The 14708-nt window shown below is 50.0% G+C and overlaps 6 protein-coding genes across 6 annotated transcripts; 3 read left to right on the forward strand and 3 right to left on the reverse strand.

The window, feature by feature from the left end:
* Nucleotides 1-48: 48 nt before the first annotated feature.
* On the reverse strand, nt 49-861 carry G6M90_00g047630 (uncharacterized protein; the record flags this gene model as incomplete). Its single annotated transcript, XM_014689394.1, has 2 exons — nt 49-733; nt 797-861. The coding sequence occupies 2 exons, from the start codon at nt 859-861 to the stop codon at nt 49-51; spliced, it is 750 nt and encodes a 249-aa protein (XP_014544880.1).
* Nucleotides 862-3165: 2304 nt separating this feature from the next.
* On the forward strand, nt 3166-5232 carry CXT1_3 (Beta-1,2-xylosyltransferase 1; the record flags this gene model as incomplete). The annotated part of the gene is made up of 2 exons (XM_014689395.1): nt 3166-4036; nt 4112-5232. The coding sequence occupies 2 exons, from the start codon at nt 3166-3168 to the stop codon at nt 5230-5232; spliced, it is 1992 nt and encodes a 663-aa protein (XP_014544881.1).
* Nucleotides 5233-6142: 910 nt separating this feature from the next.
* On the reverse strand, nt 6143-7887 carry G6M90_00g047650 (uncharacterized protein; the record flags this gene model as incomplete). The annotated part of the gene is made up of 2 exons (XM_014689396.2): nt 6143-7689; nt 7749-7887. 2 exons carry the CDS (start codon nt 7885-7887, stop codon nt 6143-6145), a joined length of 1686 nt encoding a protein of 561 aa, XP_014544882.2.
* Nucleotides 7888-8720: 833 nt separating this feature from the next.
* VPS4 (Vacuolar protein sorting-associated protein 4) lies at nt 8721-10131 on the reverse strand (the record flags this gene model as incomplete). The annotated part of the gene is made up of 3 exons (XM_014689397.1): nt 8721-8942; nt 8998-9448; nt 9512-10131. 3 exons carry the CDS (start codon nt 10129-10131, stop codon nt 8721-8723), a joined length of 1293 nt encoding a protein of 430 aa, XP_014544883.1.
* Nucleotides 10132-10883: 752 nt separating this feature from the next.
* PFDN6 (Prefoldin subunit 6) lies at nt 10884-11453 on the forward strand (the record flags this gene model as incomplete). Its single annotated transcript, XM_014689398.1, has 4 exons — nt 10884-10944; nt 11012-11082; nt 11144-11268; nt 11333-11453. 4 exons carry the CDS (start codon nt 10884-10886, stop codon nt 11451-11453), a joined length of 378 nt encoding a protein of 125 aa, XP_014544884.1.
* A 778-nt stretch (nt 11454-12231) lies between these two features.
* Nucleotides 12232-13979, forward strand: sst2 (AMSH-like protease sst2; the record flags this gene model as incomplete). Its single annotated transcript, XM_014689399.2, has 3 exons — nt 12232-12369; nt 12450-13747; nt 13799-13979. 3 exons carry the CDS (start codon nt 12232-12234, stop codon nt 13977-13979), a joined length of 1617 nt encoding a protein of 538 aa, XP_014544885.2.
* Nucleotides 13980-14708: the final 729 nt, after the last annotated feature.

Consider the following 14708-nt stretch of genomic DNA (forward strand, 5'->3'; position numbering starts at 1 on the left):
ATACAACTGCACCGGGTATCGTGGCATCGTCAACCTTTTTTTTCGTCATCACAAATCCATAAGTCCTCCTAAATCCTTCTCCATTTGCCGCAGCCTTGCTTGAAGTTCCCTCTTCTTTGCTTCCATCTCCTTTGCCTCGGCCTCCTCCCGTCGTAGGTCCTCTTCCGTCCAAAGCTCGCTTTCATCCCCAGCGTCATCTTCTTCGCTTCCGTCCTCGCCCATCCAGCTCTTGTTCATGCTGGCCAGCTGCTCAGCCTGTTCGGCTACCCTGGCCTCGTAGTATGCCGTTGTGTTCTTTCCATTGCGGTGCTTGTTTCGCAGTGCTGAAATGCGGTCCCTCGCACCAGGCAGCTCATAGACGCCGCAAAGCTTCTCCGCGCCGCGTAGCAAAATCTCAACGTCAACATCGCCTTTGCGATCCGTCTCTCCTCGCCGGAGCTGAGAGTGCATCTCGCCGCCCAAGACGGCAGCGACCGCTGTGTGGCGGCGAGGGTTCGAGGACGCACGGGTCGGGGGACCGGTCGTTACTTCGCCCGATGCGACATTGAAAACTGTTTGGCGTCTGCCCTTGGATTTGGATTCAGGCTCGGCGCTGCGACGGCTCTGGGTAGCTGGAGACGGAGGCGGCGGAACAGAAAAGAGAGCTCGTTCGTGAGCTTCCGTGTCTCTAATCAGAGACGTGATGTCATGGTTCGAGAGGAGAGCATTTGTGAAGAGCTTTGGTGGCGGGAAACTGAGAAAAGGTTAGCCTGTTGTTGAATTCCCCCCCGAAAAAGGGTAGTTGGAGGCGTATTACGGTAAGGAGTCTATTCCTTGACACGAGTATGATATTTGTTCAAGATGGCCAGATAAGATGGACATTATGATGATGTTATGATGAAGGGCGCGTTGAATGTGCGCGCACTCGCCAAAAGTCAATTAGTATGGGCAAATGGCCGACTGACGCCGGACACGTCTTTAGGCTTGCCAATCTTGGGCCGGCGCGAGGTTCTCAATGCCTTGTGACAGCAACGTCACCACTTCCCAGTCTTGACTCTTCAGCTCGTTGACTGTCGTCAAAGCTGATGGGGACGCGACTTGCATGGCGGGGTGGAACAGGTTGAACGTGTCAAGCAAGGTCAGCGCGGTGGGGGCAGACTAGACAAGTCGATGTACAATTCAGACCCTTAAAGTTTAACCAGATGTGACATAATAAGGGGGTTATAGCCAATAAAAAGAAATTATTATAGGAAGTATATAAGGTAAAAAAAGTACCTAATAAGCTATTAAAAATAATATTAATATAAATCATTACTAAGAAATTATTACTCCCTTATAAATTATACTTAATAGCTATTATTATAAATTAAAGCTGCTCTTATTAGTAGAGAGGCCCCTGTAAACTACTCCCTTATCAGGTAACTCATGGCTAAACTTACAAGGGTTAGATTATACTACTCCGTACCCACTTGACATTTAAAGGTTCAAGGTGGGAGCTTCAACTGCCGATGCGTACGGAGTACTCCGGAGTTACATACTACTACCTCATGAGCATTGACTGACAGACGAACTTACTTCGCAGTACAGGGTTCTGTCAAGAGATGCCGCAACATCGAGCAGGGAATCGGGGTCATCATTTTGACCCCAATTCCGACGCATAAATCGGCACAAGATGGGCGCTATTTGGCATTCCTCCGTCTCCGCATCTCAGCTACTGTGGCATACCTGCAACGCGATAGCGTCAATCGAAATAACAGTACGTACTACTAGTAATCACTAATCTTTTCGTAATACGTATTATCCGTACATACCTAAGTACCTACGAGGCATCCAATAAGCGTGAAACAAAAGCGCTTAACCATTTAACTCTTGGCTCCCGCATCCATGACAGGAGCAATCATTTCTGCAAGGTCTTGAGTCAGTGGGGGTGAGTGATAGTCAGGCACCAGACTCCTTATTATTATGAAGCCAACGCTTGTCATGGCGTGGCCGCGTTTTGGCCGGGCTCGCAGGACCGGAAATTTTACCCAGATTACCTACTCCGTATAGTACCTTCATGCACTAGGTGTCGTGCCATTCGAGACGACAAAACTTACGTAAAGTACTTATGCGTGTGGCGCCGTGCTGGGGCTGTCAATGGACCGCCGTTGACCGTTAACAATAAAGCTGCACATGTGGTTTAGTACTCCTAATAGTACGGAGTACGGAGTACTACTCCGCAAGTTTATTGGTGAGGGCAAGAACCGCTCAAGTCTTGCCGCGCCCTTGCCTTTGTTTCAATCTGCCCTTGGCCCGCAGTTCTTGCCTGCAAGCTGCAAGCTGCAAGCTGCAAGCTGCAAGCTGCAAGACCTGCCATGTCACGTGTTCAATCCTGGATCGATTGCTGGAATCTTCATTGTTCGGTCTCGTCACTCGAGAACTCTGTGATCCGTACGAAGCACCGCTCCACAACCTTCGTTGTCCGTGGTCTGTGCTTCTCTCAGCGGCGTCTACCCTCCTAAATCCTCCATGGGCTCCGCTGTCGAGCTTTAGCGTGCATTTGGGATTGCAATGCTTGCTGGAGTCTCTACTACTACTAGTAGTATTTGCACCAGGGGGCCCCAGACTCATTACTCATTCATCCATCTAGTCAAGGAATGGTGGAGGTAGTACGGAGCGCCGTTTGATGGTTCCAACCAACTAAACATTGAAGCTTGCAGAGCAGCCCTACGCCGTGGTGCCACCTGATGTTGTGCTCCCTTTGCCCACTTGATCGACGAACTGCAGAACACACTCGTCTACGATGCTTCCTTAACCGGGCGTTGCCCTCGCCGACCTCGAAGACACGGAACGTCTTGTATGCCTGGGCTTGCGTTGCACAGACTTGCAGACTGAGCTTGGCGCATAGCCCGTGTTCGCTATTACCCAAAGCCTATGAGGCTAGCCAGGACAATCGCCAAAAATCCCAGTGGACTCAACCAAACTCCCTCCTTTCGCCGCCTGCGCCCGGGAATTGTCGCTAAACAGCTTCACATCGACAACTTTCGAGTCGCCTCTGCCACCAGGCGACGATCGCTCCGAGCTCCGAGGGCATCAAAGGCAGTCTTCGACCGTCTGTACTATTACGACAGATACTGTTGACGTACAGAAATACAAATTGAGACTCTGGCTAAGGAGTACATTCTTCGCCTGTCCAAAGAAGACAAAATGTCCAAGATGTTGTTCACTGGGCCCTTCGTACGGCGGCGGTCAAACTTCCTTCGCTACGCCGTCTTAGCTTTCATTCTCTTGGTAGCGTTTTGGAAATTTCACCAACGCGCTGAAGACCTGGTTAGTTTTGATCTGACCGTGAACCCCCCTCCTGGGGGAAGCAAGGGAACCACTGCTGATGACGATAAAACCGACAAGAGCCAGTCGACCGACTCAGATTCAGTAAAACCACCTGTGAGGCCGGACAGCACCAGGCGACCGGAAGGGACTGTACCGACTGTTGACTCAGAGGGCCGTCACCCGATAGACAAGCTTATCTATGATGCTCAGCATCAGTTTGCAGCAGTAGCTTCTGGCGAATCAAAAACATTGGAGCAGGCTGCCCAGGCTTATCGCAAGGCTCGTGGAAGGCATCCTCCTCCACATTTTGACAAATGGTTCGAATACGCCCAGTCACACAATGCTCTGATTGTAGAAGCATTCTTTGACCAGATATACGAAGACTTGGAACCATTCTGGGGCATCGACCCTGCACCGATGCGCCGCGAGGCTAGCCAGTTTGAAATGACTATCAATGTTCGTAATGGCACAGCCACGGCTGGGTCCGATTGGATGTGGACTAGGATCTGGCTCGACATGGCCAAGACTATCGAGGCTTTGCTTCCCGACATGGACATAGCTCTTAATGCCATGGATGAACCTCGACTGGTTGCCCCATGGGAGGATATCGACGCATATATGAAGAAGGCCTCTCATACACGAAAGCTTCCAAAAGCTGCCAAGACGGTGAACAAATTTCACTCTTGGCCTGAACCAAAGACCGGCTTTCTAGCAGGTGACATTGTTGATAAGAATTGGGAGAAGGATGGTAAGTGTCAACGATACTGTGGCTGGTTTGATTCGATTCTTTGAATAGAGGCACAAACTAACCAGCTCACCATAGAATTCTACTGGAAGATTGTTCGGCGTGGCTGCCCCCCCAACAGTCTTGCGAGGACGACGGAGCTTCAGACCTCTTTCCAAGACCCCCCAACTATTAGCAATGCATATGCTAAACCTCATTTTTACAAAGGCTACGTTTCCAACTATACCAAGTCAATCCAAGTGTGTCATCAGCCTGATTTGCAAGGCCTGGAGGGCCTTCTCATCCGACCCTTGTCGACCAAATCCACCAAGGTGATGTTTCCCATGTTTGGTGGTTCCAAGTTGACTGTCAACAATGAGATTCTCCTTCCAGCACCCATGTACTACAACGGAGAAGAGCGTTTTGTCGGTAACGGTGACCACGGTGTTGAATGGCCCGAGAAGACCGATAAAGCCATATGGCGCGGTGTGGCGACTGGTGGGAGAAACACAGAGGACAATTGGCGCGGCTTCCAACGTCATCGGTTCGTTGCCATGAACAATGGCACCAAGGTCGCTCGTGTCGAGTCTGGTGAGGACAGGGCAGAGAACTTTGTTCTTCCGGAGAAGGAATATGGTGTGCAGGCTCGTGCAGACCAAAATCTGGGACCTTGGGTTGACGAGTTCGCCGATGTTGGGTTCATCGACCTCATGTGCAACACCCCTGATCAAGGGAACTATTGCAACTATACCGACTTTTACTTCAAAGCCATGGATGGCATCAAGCTGACCGAGCAGTTCAACTATAAGTTCTTGCCTGACATTGACGGCAACTCATTTTCTGGCCGATACCTAGGGTTTCTACGATCTACTTCACTCCCCATCAAGTCAACCATCTTCCGTGAGTGGCATGACTCTCGTCTGGTGCCATGGAAGCACTTTGTTCCCATGGACAACCGATTTACAGACTACTACGGCATCATGGAATTCTTCCGTGGATACCAGGGTCGTAATTCTCACGATGAGGCTGCCAAAAGAATTGCAATGGAAGGCAAAGAGTGGGCAGAGCGGGTCCTTCGCAGGGAAGACATGCAAATATATATGCTGCGACTGTTACTCGAATATGCTCGCGTTATGGATGACGACCGCGAGTCCATGGGCTGGACAGATGACGTCGCCATGAACCCATCACTGGCCAAGTCATGGTCATGGTGGTGGTAAAATTAGGCCGAGGCCGGATCTGTCGATGGGTGCTGCGAAATGATGAAGGGAAAAGTAGACTGCTTTGGGGACATCCGGAGGGGGAGGGGATTCTGAACACTTGCCAATCTGCTGGCCAGGTTTTTTTTCTGTCTTTTTTTTGGTCCTTCCTACATCATCAGATATCTTTCTACTGGCTAAGGAGTGAAGGCGTCTGGCGTTTGAAGAGGTGGAACAAACAAACAAACAAAATCTCAACATCATGTATAGCATTATGCGACGGGCGGACATGAATTATGTACTATACCTTTGTGAACAATTGATACGAACCTAGTGTATGATAGGGGGCTGCTCCGAGTTTTCACCATCGTTTCTTTTCTTGTACGGTTACACACGAACGCTTTCATCTGCTAACAAAGACTCCAAATCGCCCCGTTTCAGCGGTCATGACTCCCACGTTCAAAATTTAGTCTCTTGCTAGCTTTCTACTTTTATTTGGTGTATTCTGATTTGATTAAACTAAGCCTGTGTATTTCCCTACTACTACCCCATGCTTTGAAGCGGAAAGCTGCTTAACGAAAAAGACATCTGGGACGGATGGGGATGAAGTCATGGGAGGTGTCGGCGTGGGTGGCAAACGGAAGGGAGAGGAGGACGAGGAAGAGCAGCAGCATTGTGATGTAAGAATTCGTATTGGACGATTCTTCTTTGGGAGTCCCATTTCTGAGGGATGTAGGGAGGCTGTGAAATGGAAAAGTATCGAGCGGTTCGAAGCAGAGTTTGGGTGCCTGGCGGCTGTGGCATGGCTGGTATGTGCCGTTGTGAAGTGGTGGTATATTTGGTTGACGTGCAGCCCGATCCTCCTGTATACAAAGACCCTTCGGGATCATCTCTTTGAGTTATTCTACATATAATCATATACACCCACGCCCTAGAGCGCCAACCCAGTGGCCCCAGACTTGGTATCTTCCTCATCCCCATCACCGTCAACTTCCTCAACCAACCTGCCCAGCATCTGCGTATAACTCGGTCTAAATGGCCAGTTCATCCATGCCTCCATAATTTCAGCCCACTGATCGGCATTCATGGCTCGCACGGTGAGCGCCCCATTCCCTGTCATGGGCGTGCCCCCGCGACTCGGATCCCTTACACTAGGGCATTCCGCAAACAAGTCGCCAAATCCGCCCCAGAGGCCCTCCATGGCCTTTTGGATGGGTAGCAGCGTGTGATGGAACCAGAACCGCAGCATGACCTCGGACATGTCGCCTGAGCGTGAGCTATTCGGACCGTGTTGCCTGAAGACAGGGTGCATAGCCTTTGGCTGTATGTCAAGCAGTGCTGTCGGCGCATTGGGGAAAAACTCCTCCCCCTTTGCGGACAGGGGCTCGTAAGCCCTCCTGTCCCAGAGCAGTGCTGGTGGTGACTGGCGGAAGAGGTGGTAGCTATCCTTGATTCCGTTGAACTCGTTGCGTGAGTTCTTTGTGAGATTGTCGATTTTCTCGTTCCATGCCGCATTGGCCCGTTCAAACTCGGTTGGCGAGGATGCTGCCAACTTCGCCACTGTGTCTCTCTCCTGGAGCAGGCCCAGATACATGAGTGCATCTTTTTGGTCGTATTTTCCGCGCTGTCGCAGCGCCTTGAGTCGCTTTGAGGACTCGGCTGATTCAGAGAGCCCCTGCTCAAGCAGCTCGAGTTCTTGTTTGAATGGCCGTGTTAGTGATGGCGGTCTTGCACCCGCCAGTTTCTGCCCCAGTAGCGCAGGCTCTCGTTGCAGCTTCGAGTATACCAGCGTCTCTCGTCCTTTGGGCATGGACAATCCGGCAGCTTTCATCCGTTCAAGTGTCTGACTGGCTGACTCCATGTTGATCCATTCATCGCGGAGTGCATTGCGGTCTTCTACTTCGGCATCCAGTCCGGCGACTTCATGGACCCATTCACACGACAACTCGGCCTCAAACGCACTCTTCTTACGCCTATTGGTGGACCGAGGCAGTATCCTTCTCTTATCTTCGTCATTAACCCATATAAGCATACGGACCAGCCCGTATCGCTGAAATAGCGCTGACGTGCTTATGCTCGAAATGAATTGATACAAAACCATGGAACTAATGCTGTCGAATCCGTGAAATGCCTTCTTTGGAAACATGGACAAATTTGCCGTGATGAGAAGGGTGTCGTTACGGCTAGGCGTATCCTTTTGAGAAATTTCTTGCTGGTCGGACAGACTTGTGTGAAGCATTCCGAGAAGGTCTTTCCATACCAGCCCGGATTTTGGCAGTAACTCGACATTGTCTTTTGATATGAGGTCGGACAGAAAGGGTTTGTACAGCTCGGCATCGAGATCCATCATGACATGCTTGCGCGGCTCAAGGAACTCATGCAGTTTGCGGCTCCATACTCCAGCCCCAGGATTTAAATCGACAAGGTCACATCCTCGATGTCGTTCGAGCGAAGGCGCAATATAACGTATGACATCGTCTGCAACCTTCCGGATTAGATTCGAGAAATGTAAATCTGCAGGTTCTGAGTTAACATACCACACAAGCCCTCGCTGACTATATTGACTCTGCGAGGTTCAACGGCCCGAATTGCATCCGCCTTCTTCCGCCCTCCAGTTCGCTTCCACACCCCAGTAAGATTTAGCTGATGCGCAATATCGCTGGTCACTGAGAGCATTGGCGAGGCCTTTGACTTTGACTTTGTTTTTCCTGCTGGTTTTTCTGCCGCTTCTGCCGCCGACTTTGCCGATTTGGCTTTTTCTGGCTTCGCCAGTTTCACCTTCGGGACTGTCTTCGCTTTCACAGCTTTCACAACTTTGGCAGTCTTCGACTTCGTGGTGGTTACCTTGCCGCGAGCTTGTAGCAAGACCGGCCGAATAGCCAACCTTGCGAGAGAATTGTGGCCATGATGAAATGGTGCCAGCATCAAGGAATGATGTTGATGTTACTCGCCAAATGCAGTGGTGCTACGAGTTCATTGCAGGTTCAAGGTTTGGTATGACGTTTCAGAGCTTTCTTTCCTTGTCGGATCCGTCATGCATTGAAAAAGGGCCCACACCCTTGCTCTCGGAACCGGCAGCACCAGAAAGTGGCCCTGCAGGGGCACGAATTTTGTCACCAAATTAACCAGACATTGGTAAAGCATTGCGAAAGCCAAGATCCTGTTTACATTACTCGTAGGTATGGGTGAAAAAAAGGAAAAAAAAAAGGTTGAAAGGCGTCTAGATGTCTTCCAGTCGTATGATAATTTATGTAGTTGTGTGCGCCAAGCTCCTCCATGACTGAGCAATCCCAAGTCCAGCATGTCCACGAGACAAGCTATTCTGGGTTGCCGTCTCCTATAGGCCCTGAAAGTACGGACCAAGTAACAGAAATACCAAAGCCCCTACGGAGCACGCCAACTCCAAAGAATCAATATAAATCCGCAAGCTCGCCAAATGCCACATAAAACTCCAGAGGACGCCGCCATGCTATATACTTGTGTATCGTACCGTGTAGATTTGCACCATACTAGGCACCTTCACTTCCAAACTCATTGGTCCAGTCGATTTGCTTCTCAATGTCCTCTTTAGATACTGTAGGGTGCGAATCCTCTAAAGCCATCTCAAAGTCCTTCAGCGAGACGTCGGGCGCCAAGAGCTCGTCTGAATTGACGCCGTCGTATGTCATTTCGATCTTCTCAGGGTCACCTGGAGAGCATGGCGTCAACATCCTCTTTCCGTCTTTCATGACCTGTCACATGTTAGCAAATTCCTCCACTATGGGTTTGATTGAGGTCCAATCCTACAGGTTTGAAATGCGTAGCTTGCAAAATCTTGCGAACAGGGCGCATAAGAGCATGTTGCACCACATTGGCAATATCGCTTCCGGAAAACCCATCCGATGTATTGGCAAGCGTATTGTAATCGCCAGCTTGCAAAGCAGTGTCGGTATCACCAACGGCAAGCTTGAACATTCTTGCTCTACCATTGAGGTCTGGGAGGCCAATGTGCACTCGTCTTTGGAATCGTCGACGAATGGCTGCGTCAAGTTGCCAGGGAATATTGGTTGCGCCGAGGACAAGAATACCCTTGCTGTCATTGCCAACACCATCCATTTGGACGAGGATCTCGGTCTTGATGCGTCGAGAAGCTTCGGATTCTCCCTCACCACGTGGACCGCAAAGAGCGTCAATTTCGTCAATGAAAATGACCGACGGCTTGTTCTCTCTTGCCATGGAGAAGAGAGCCTTTACAAGTCTACAGGAGGCTAACTGTTAGCATACCGATATATCACTGTCGACTCCTGAAGGATTATCCCACCTTTCACTTTCACCCATCCATTTGCTCACCAAGTCTGAACTGCTGATGCTGAAGAATGTACTGTTGGCTTCCGTTGCAACGGCCTTGGCAAGATAACTTTTTCCAGTACCCGGGGGACCGTAAAGCAAAATACCCTTCCACGCTTGACGTTTGCCCTGGAACAAGCTGGGAAATTTGATGGGTAACACAACAGCTTCCTTGAGAGTTTCCTTGGCCCCTTCTAGACCAGCAATATCCTCCCACCGAACATTTGGTCTTTCTTGCAAAATGGCCCCGGACAAGGCATTCCTGAGCTTTTTGCTGTCGTCGTCCTCGGGAGCACCTTTACCTTTGCCTGTGCTTGCGCCATTTGCACCCATGAGAGCTTTCCCGCCGTTGGCGTTGGTGTCGGCCTCGGACTGTAGGAATTGTTTGAGCTTTTCGGCACGATCGAGATACGTCGCCATCTTCTCTTGCATGGTTGCCTTGAGAGCCTTGTTCTTCTCCCACTTCAGGGCCTTGACCCATAACTCCATGCTGGACATGTAGAGATCGAACGCCTTCTGATATTCCTTGGCATGGTCAGCAGCAATAGCTTTCTGGACCTCGGCGATGGCCCGGTCGCGGAAATTTGTTGACATGGTGACACAGTCTTGCGATGTACGGTTTGCGGAATCGTGTAGAATCGGAGCAGTGCACGGAATAGAGAGGCGTGCGAACAAGCGAGATCGGACGGCGCACGTAACACAGCTCGCAGACGCGCTCCTCGACGGATTTAACGTAGGGTCAGTTAATATAGACGGAGCAGGAGCAGCGAAGCGCGAAGTCGGTGATGAGATGTGATGCAGTCGTGGGCGTTGTTGGGACTGGCAACGTCAGAGTCATCAAGTCCACATGAGAAAGCTAACGTGAGGGTTAGTCGATTGGTACCTGGTCTTGTTTGGATTGGCGGGGTAACAGGCAGGTATTGGAGTCGAGTGGCGGGGGGGCTTGAAATTACTCCAGAATTCTTTTTGGCTGCCACCTACGCAAGCACGAAAGTATTTTTCATTGACATACTTGTCGTTTACTGAGCTTTAGTTGATTCCCAGATGGCCTGGTGGTTGCGAGAGTGCGATTAAGGATCTACTTTGTCCTTGCCCTTTTGTGCCTTTGCCTGCACCTGGTGGGGCAAAGCGAGCGTGTCGAGATATCTGGAGACAATTTGATGGGGCTCGAAACCAACCGTTGAACGTCAAGACTTTAATGCACTTGGACTCATTCGAGACAAAGGTGTGCCGGCACGACAGGAACTACGCCAAAAGATAAAGACCAGAGCCTTGAACCAGGTCAGGTGCGGATAGACCTTCCCACCGTACCCTACGCCGCGCCTGTTGTCTCACGCTCAATAGCCATGGCTGAGATCCAGGCCAAGCTCCAGACTCTGTCTGACGAGTACCAGAAACTTCAGCAAGGTAAGTTTCAACTAAAAGGAAGGCCGAATGGCCCAATTAAGACTATGTAATAACATATCTCTGCCAGATTTACAAAACACCGTAAACTCTCGGCAAAAATTACAAAGTCAACAGCAAGAGAACGCTGGTGTCTTCAAGGTTTGACGAACCGATTTCACCACTCAATCGAAATCGGCCGGGTATCTAACGCAGGACATAGGAGTTTGAAAAGCTGGGAGAGGATGAAACCATCTATAAGCTCATGGGTCCTGTGCTTCTGAAACAAGACAAGGTTGAGGCAGAGAGCACCGTTAAAGGGCGTCTAGACTTTATTGCAGGCGAAGTGTAAGTTCATTGTTCGACAGTTATTGTTTGGGAATGGGAGACATGACTAACCTGGAAATTCTAGAACGAGGCTGGAGACACAGATCAAGGAGACTCAGGACGAGCTGGAGAAGAAGAAGGCGGAAATCATTCAAATCCAAGCCTCCGCTCAAGCCGCTGCGGGCGGAAAAGGACCTCAAAAATGACACTAGATTCCTATGGAGAAGAAAAATACGATGATATACCCACGTGAAATTTGATATCGTATGACTTGGTATGAGTGGGATGGTAAATCTTGGATCTTAACAAGGGTGACCATTCTCCCCAAGACTTGGCTCTGCGGTGTATAATGTTGTGGCCTGCGGTTTGCGGACTGGGCAACGTGAAGAAAAGATGCGCCAGGGTCACAGCAGGCATCCTCATCGACGACCTGTTGATGACATATCAGATCCATACGAAGTATTTCAATGTTGCCTCACATAGCGTGGAGTAATAGCCCGCAAGGTCCTCTAGGCAGCTGCGTGTGGCACGTGAGCCGCGCGGTATATCTATGAGCGTCCTCATCAAGGTTCCAACAAGGGACTAGATCTGCCAAGTTTCATCCAGAGATTTTCTCAGCAGTGGAATGACCATGGACTTTGCACTTGGACACTTTAAAATCGACGCGGAAATAATTCCAAAGACGACCCTTCGCGCGATGCGGCGACCCTGCCACCTGCCCCACCAACATTGAACATCAAACGTCGGAAAGCTGTAGAACTGCCGACCCACGTCACTCGTCGGTCGAGGCCCACCTCTTGCTGCTCTTGTCACCATTCGCATTCTAATCTCGGTCAATTTTCATACATACCTTCAGGAGCCAGGAGAATGCGTTCGTAGGATGAGCGTATGGGGACTTGCCGTATTACCCCGCGGCCTATTTAGCCTGAGGTTAGAAACGCAAAGCCGAGCGAAGACCACGACCCTCCAGGACGAATCATTGAAATGGATGCTGGATCAGGCATGCGGCCAACACGGCCGCAGAGCGTGAAAGAGCTTGTCGCCCAGGCTGAGAACTTCACTTTTAACGCAAACATTCCGTTCAAGCACTGGACTAGAGCTGCAGAGACGCTTTACCAAGAGGTATGTCTATTCTGGCCGCGGCAATCTACAAGTTCCGTGGTCAATCACCGAGCGGGCCACAGCTACTAACAAGTCCCAAGGCCTCGTTCGCCCTGTCGGATGGCGACTATGGCCGAGCATATATGATGTTGTATCGACATTCAGTGCTGGTCTTGAGATGCCTCCAGACACACCCTCAGTTTAAAGACCCCGAGAGCCGTAAAGCCTTTCGTCCGCTTTCCAAGCGTATAGACCGCGTTATCGCCGATCTCGAAGAAATAAAACCTATAATCAATGACGAATATGCTGAATGGGAGCGAGTGAGACCTGCGGGCTCGAAACTAGAGGAACAAGGACCATTAAAGTCACCATCAAGTTACGGGGAATTTGCGGCGCGCGACCCCAGCCTGAGCGGCAATGCAACTGTTTTAGACGCATCCGAGAACCAAGAACTGGCTGTAGAGTTGGCGCAGAAGGAGTTGGCGCGGAGAGATACAGTTCGTCAGGCGAACAGACGTACTCGGGTTTACGGAGATACCATTCTTACGTCTCGCCTTGGCGATGGCCAAAAACTCGACTTCAGCCTTCAAAGCCAGATGGAAGCTGTTCGAAGAGCCACTGAATCTTCACAACAAGATCTATATGAAAGCCAAACCCACAAGCCAACGACTACGCCGCACCGAGAAGCCGTGCCGCAGTCGTACGTTTACCCGTCAATATCGAAATCGAGACCTCTTCAGTTGGATGAAGCCCCTCAAACACCACCACGACCACCCAGCTTATCGCCCCCCAGCCGCCCTCCTAAAGAATACATACATGCCCCCCCCAGAGATCCGTCATACATATCTCGACGGGAGTTACCAGTAGTTCCGAACAAAGTTCCGGTTGCGGACTCACTTTCGGCATCTTATCCAAGTTATGAGGTGGCAAGGAAGAATCAACCCCCCCTTCCTCCAAAAACACTGGATGGCCCATCACTTCCTAAGAAAGAACGACTGGCATTCAAACCTGGAGCATATCTCGAAAATGGCGATCCAATCCGTTCTGTATTTCTTCCCAGTAAACTTCGAGCTGCCTTCTTAGACGTCGCAGCTCCAAACACAAACAAGGGCCTGGAAATGTGCGGCATCCTGTGCGGGACACCCGTTAATAACGCATTATTCGTGCGCAGCTTGCTCATTCCAGATCAAAAATGCACGTCAGATACTTGTGAAACAGAAAACGAGAGCGCAATATTTGACTACTGTGCTGGGGAGGATTTGATGGTTCTCGGATGGATTCATACGCACCCAACTCAAACTTGCTTCATGAGTTCTCGAGATTTGCACACCCACGCTGGATATCAGGTTATGATGCCAGAGAGTATTGCAATAGTGTGTGCACCTAGATTTACTCCGTCGTAAGTGTTGGACCCTCTACTGAGCCAGGATGTGCGCTGACAGCTGTTGAGGTATGGCATATTCCGATTGACACACCCGCCGGGACTGGACCATATCCTGGATTGCAGGCAATCGGAAACCTTCCATCAGCACTCGGTTGACAATTTGTACCGAGAAACGGAATATCCAAACGGTCATGTTTACGAGAGCGAGAAGATGCCATTTGAAGTCAAAGATCTGAGGAGGAAATGAATGGATGTATAGATGATTGTCAACTTGAGATACGTCTCACTATGACAGTTACCTGTCAGCTACAAAGTGGTGGACGAGCCACTTAGTTGCTAACGGGTATTGCTAATCTTTGGACAATGCTGCACAATTTGGGAGCCGTGCATACTCATGATCCATGTTGATACGACGCTGGGATTATTAGCTGACGGCTCACACAAGTTAGGCAAGATGAAAAAAAAAAGAGCATGAAGTACCAGCAGCATTACTTCTCACACAATATTCCCGATGAATGGGCATAATAATACCTGAGACATAAGACGGAGGTCAAAACGTCCACATATAGAGATTCACACCTTCATGTCTCATGGGTTGAAAGGATATCGCCCTATTGACTTGGCAGTTAAGAAGAGACAAAAAAGATATAACCTCATCGATATCTGAACTTGCAAGCGACATTCATTCTTGCCAGTTACGGGAGATTGCATGAATGAAATCACTGAGCACTACTAGTACGTAGTATTGACTAGCGACTAGAGCTTGTACCACATGACAAATAAGAAATTCATCACCTTGACTGAAACATACGGAGTACATTGGTACAATACGTACCTACCTACGGAGTACCTACCTAAGGTAGGTAGGTACATGTACGGAGAATGGAGAGGTCTGGCACCATGCCAGTACGGAGTACTCTCAGCTCAATCCTTGATGTGCGGATGAGAAGCTGCAAGACAATCATCACGCACGCCT

This window comes from Metarhizium brunneum, chromosome 2, assembly GCF_013426205.1.
Source record: "Metarhizium brunneum chromosome 2, complete sequence".
Taxonomy (NCBI): domain Eukaryota; kingdom Fungi; phylum Ascomycota; class Sordariomycetes; order Hypocreales; family Clavicipitaceae; genus Metarhizium; species Metarhizium brunneum.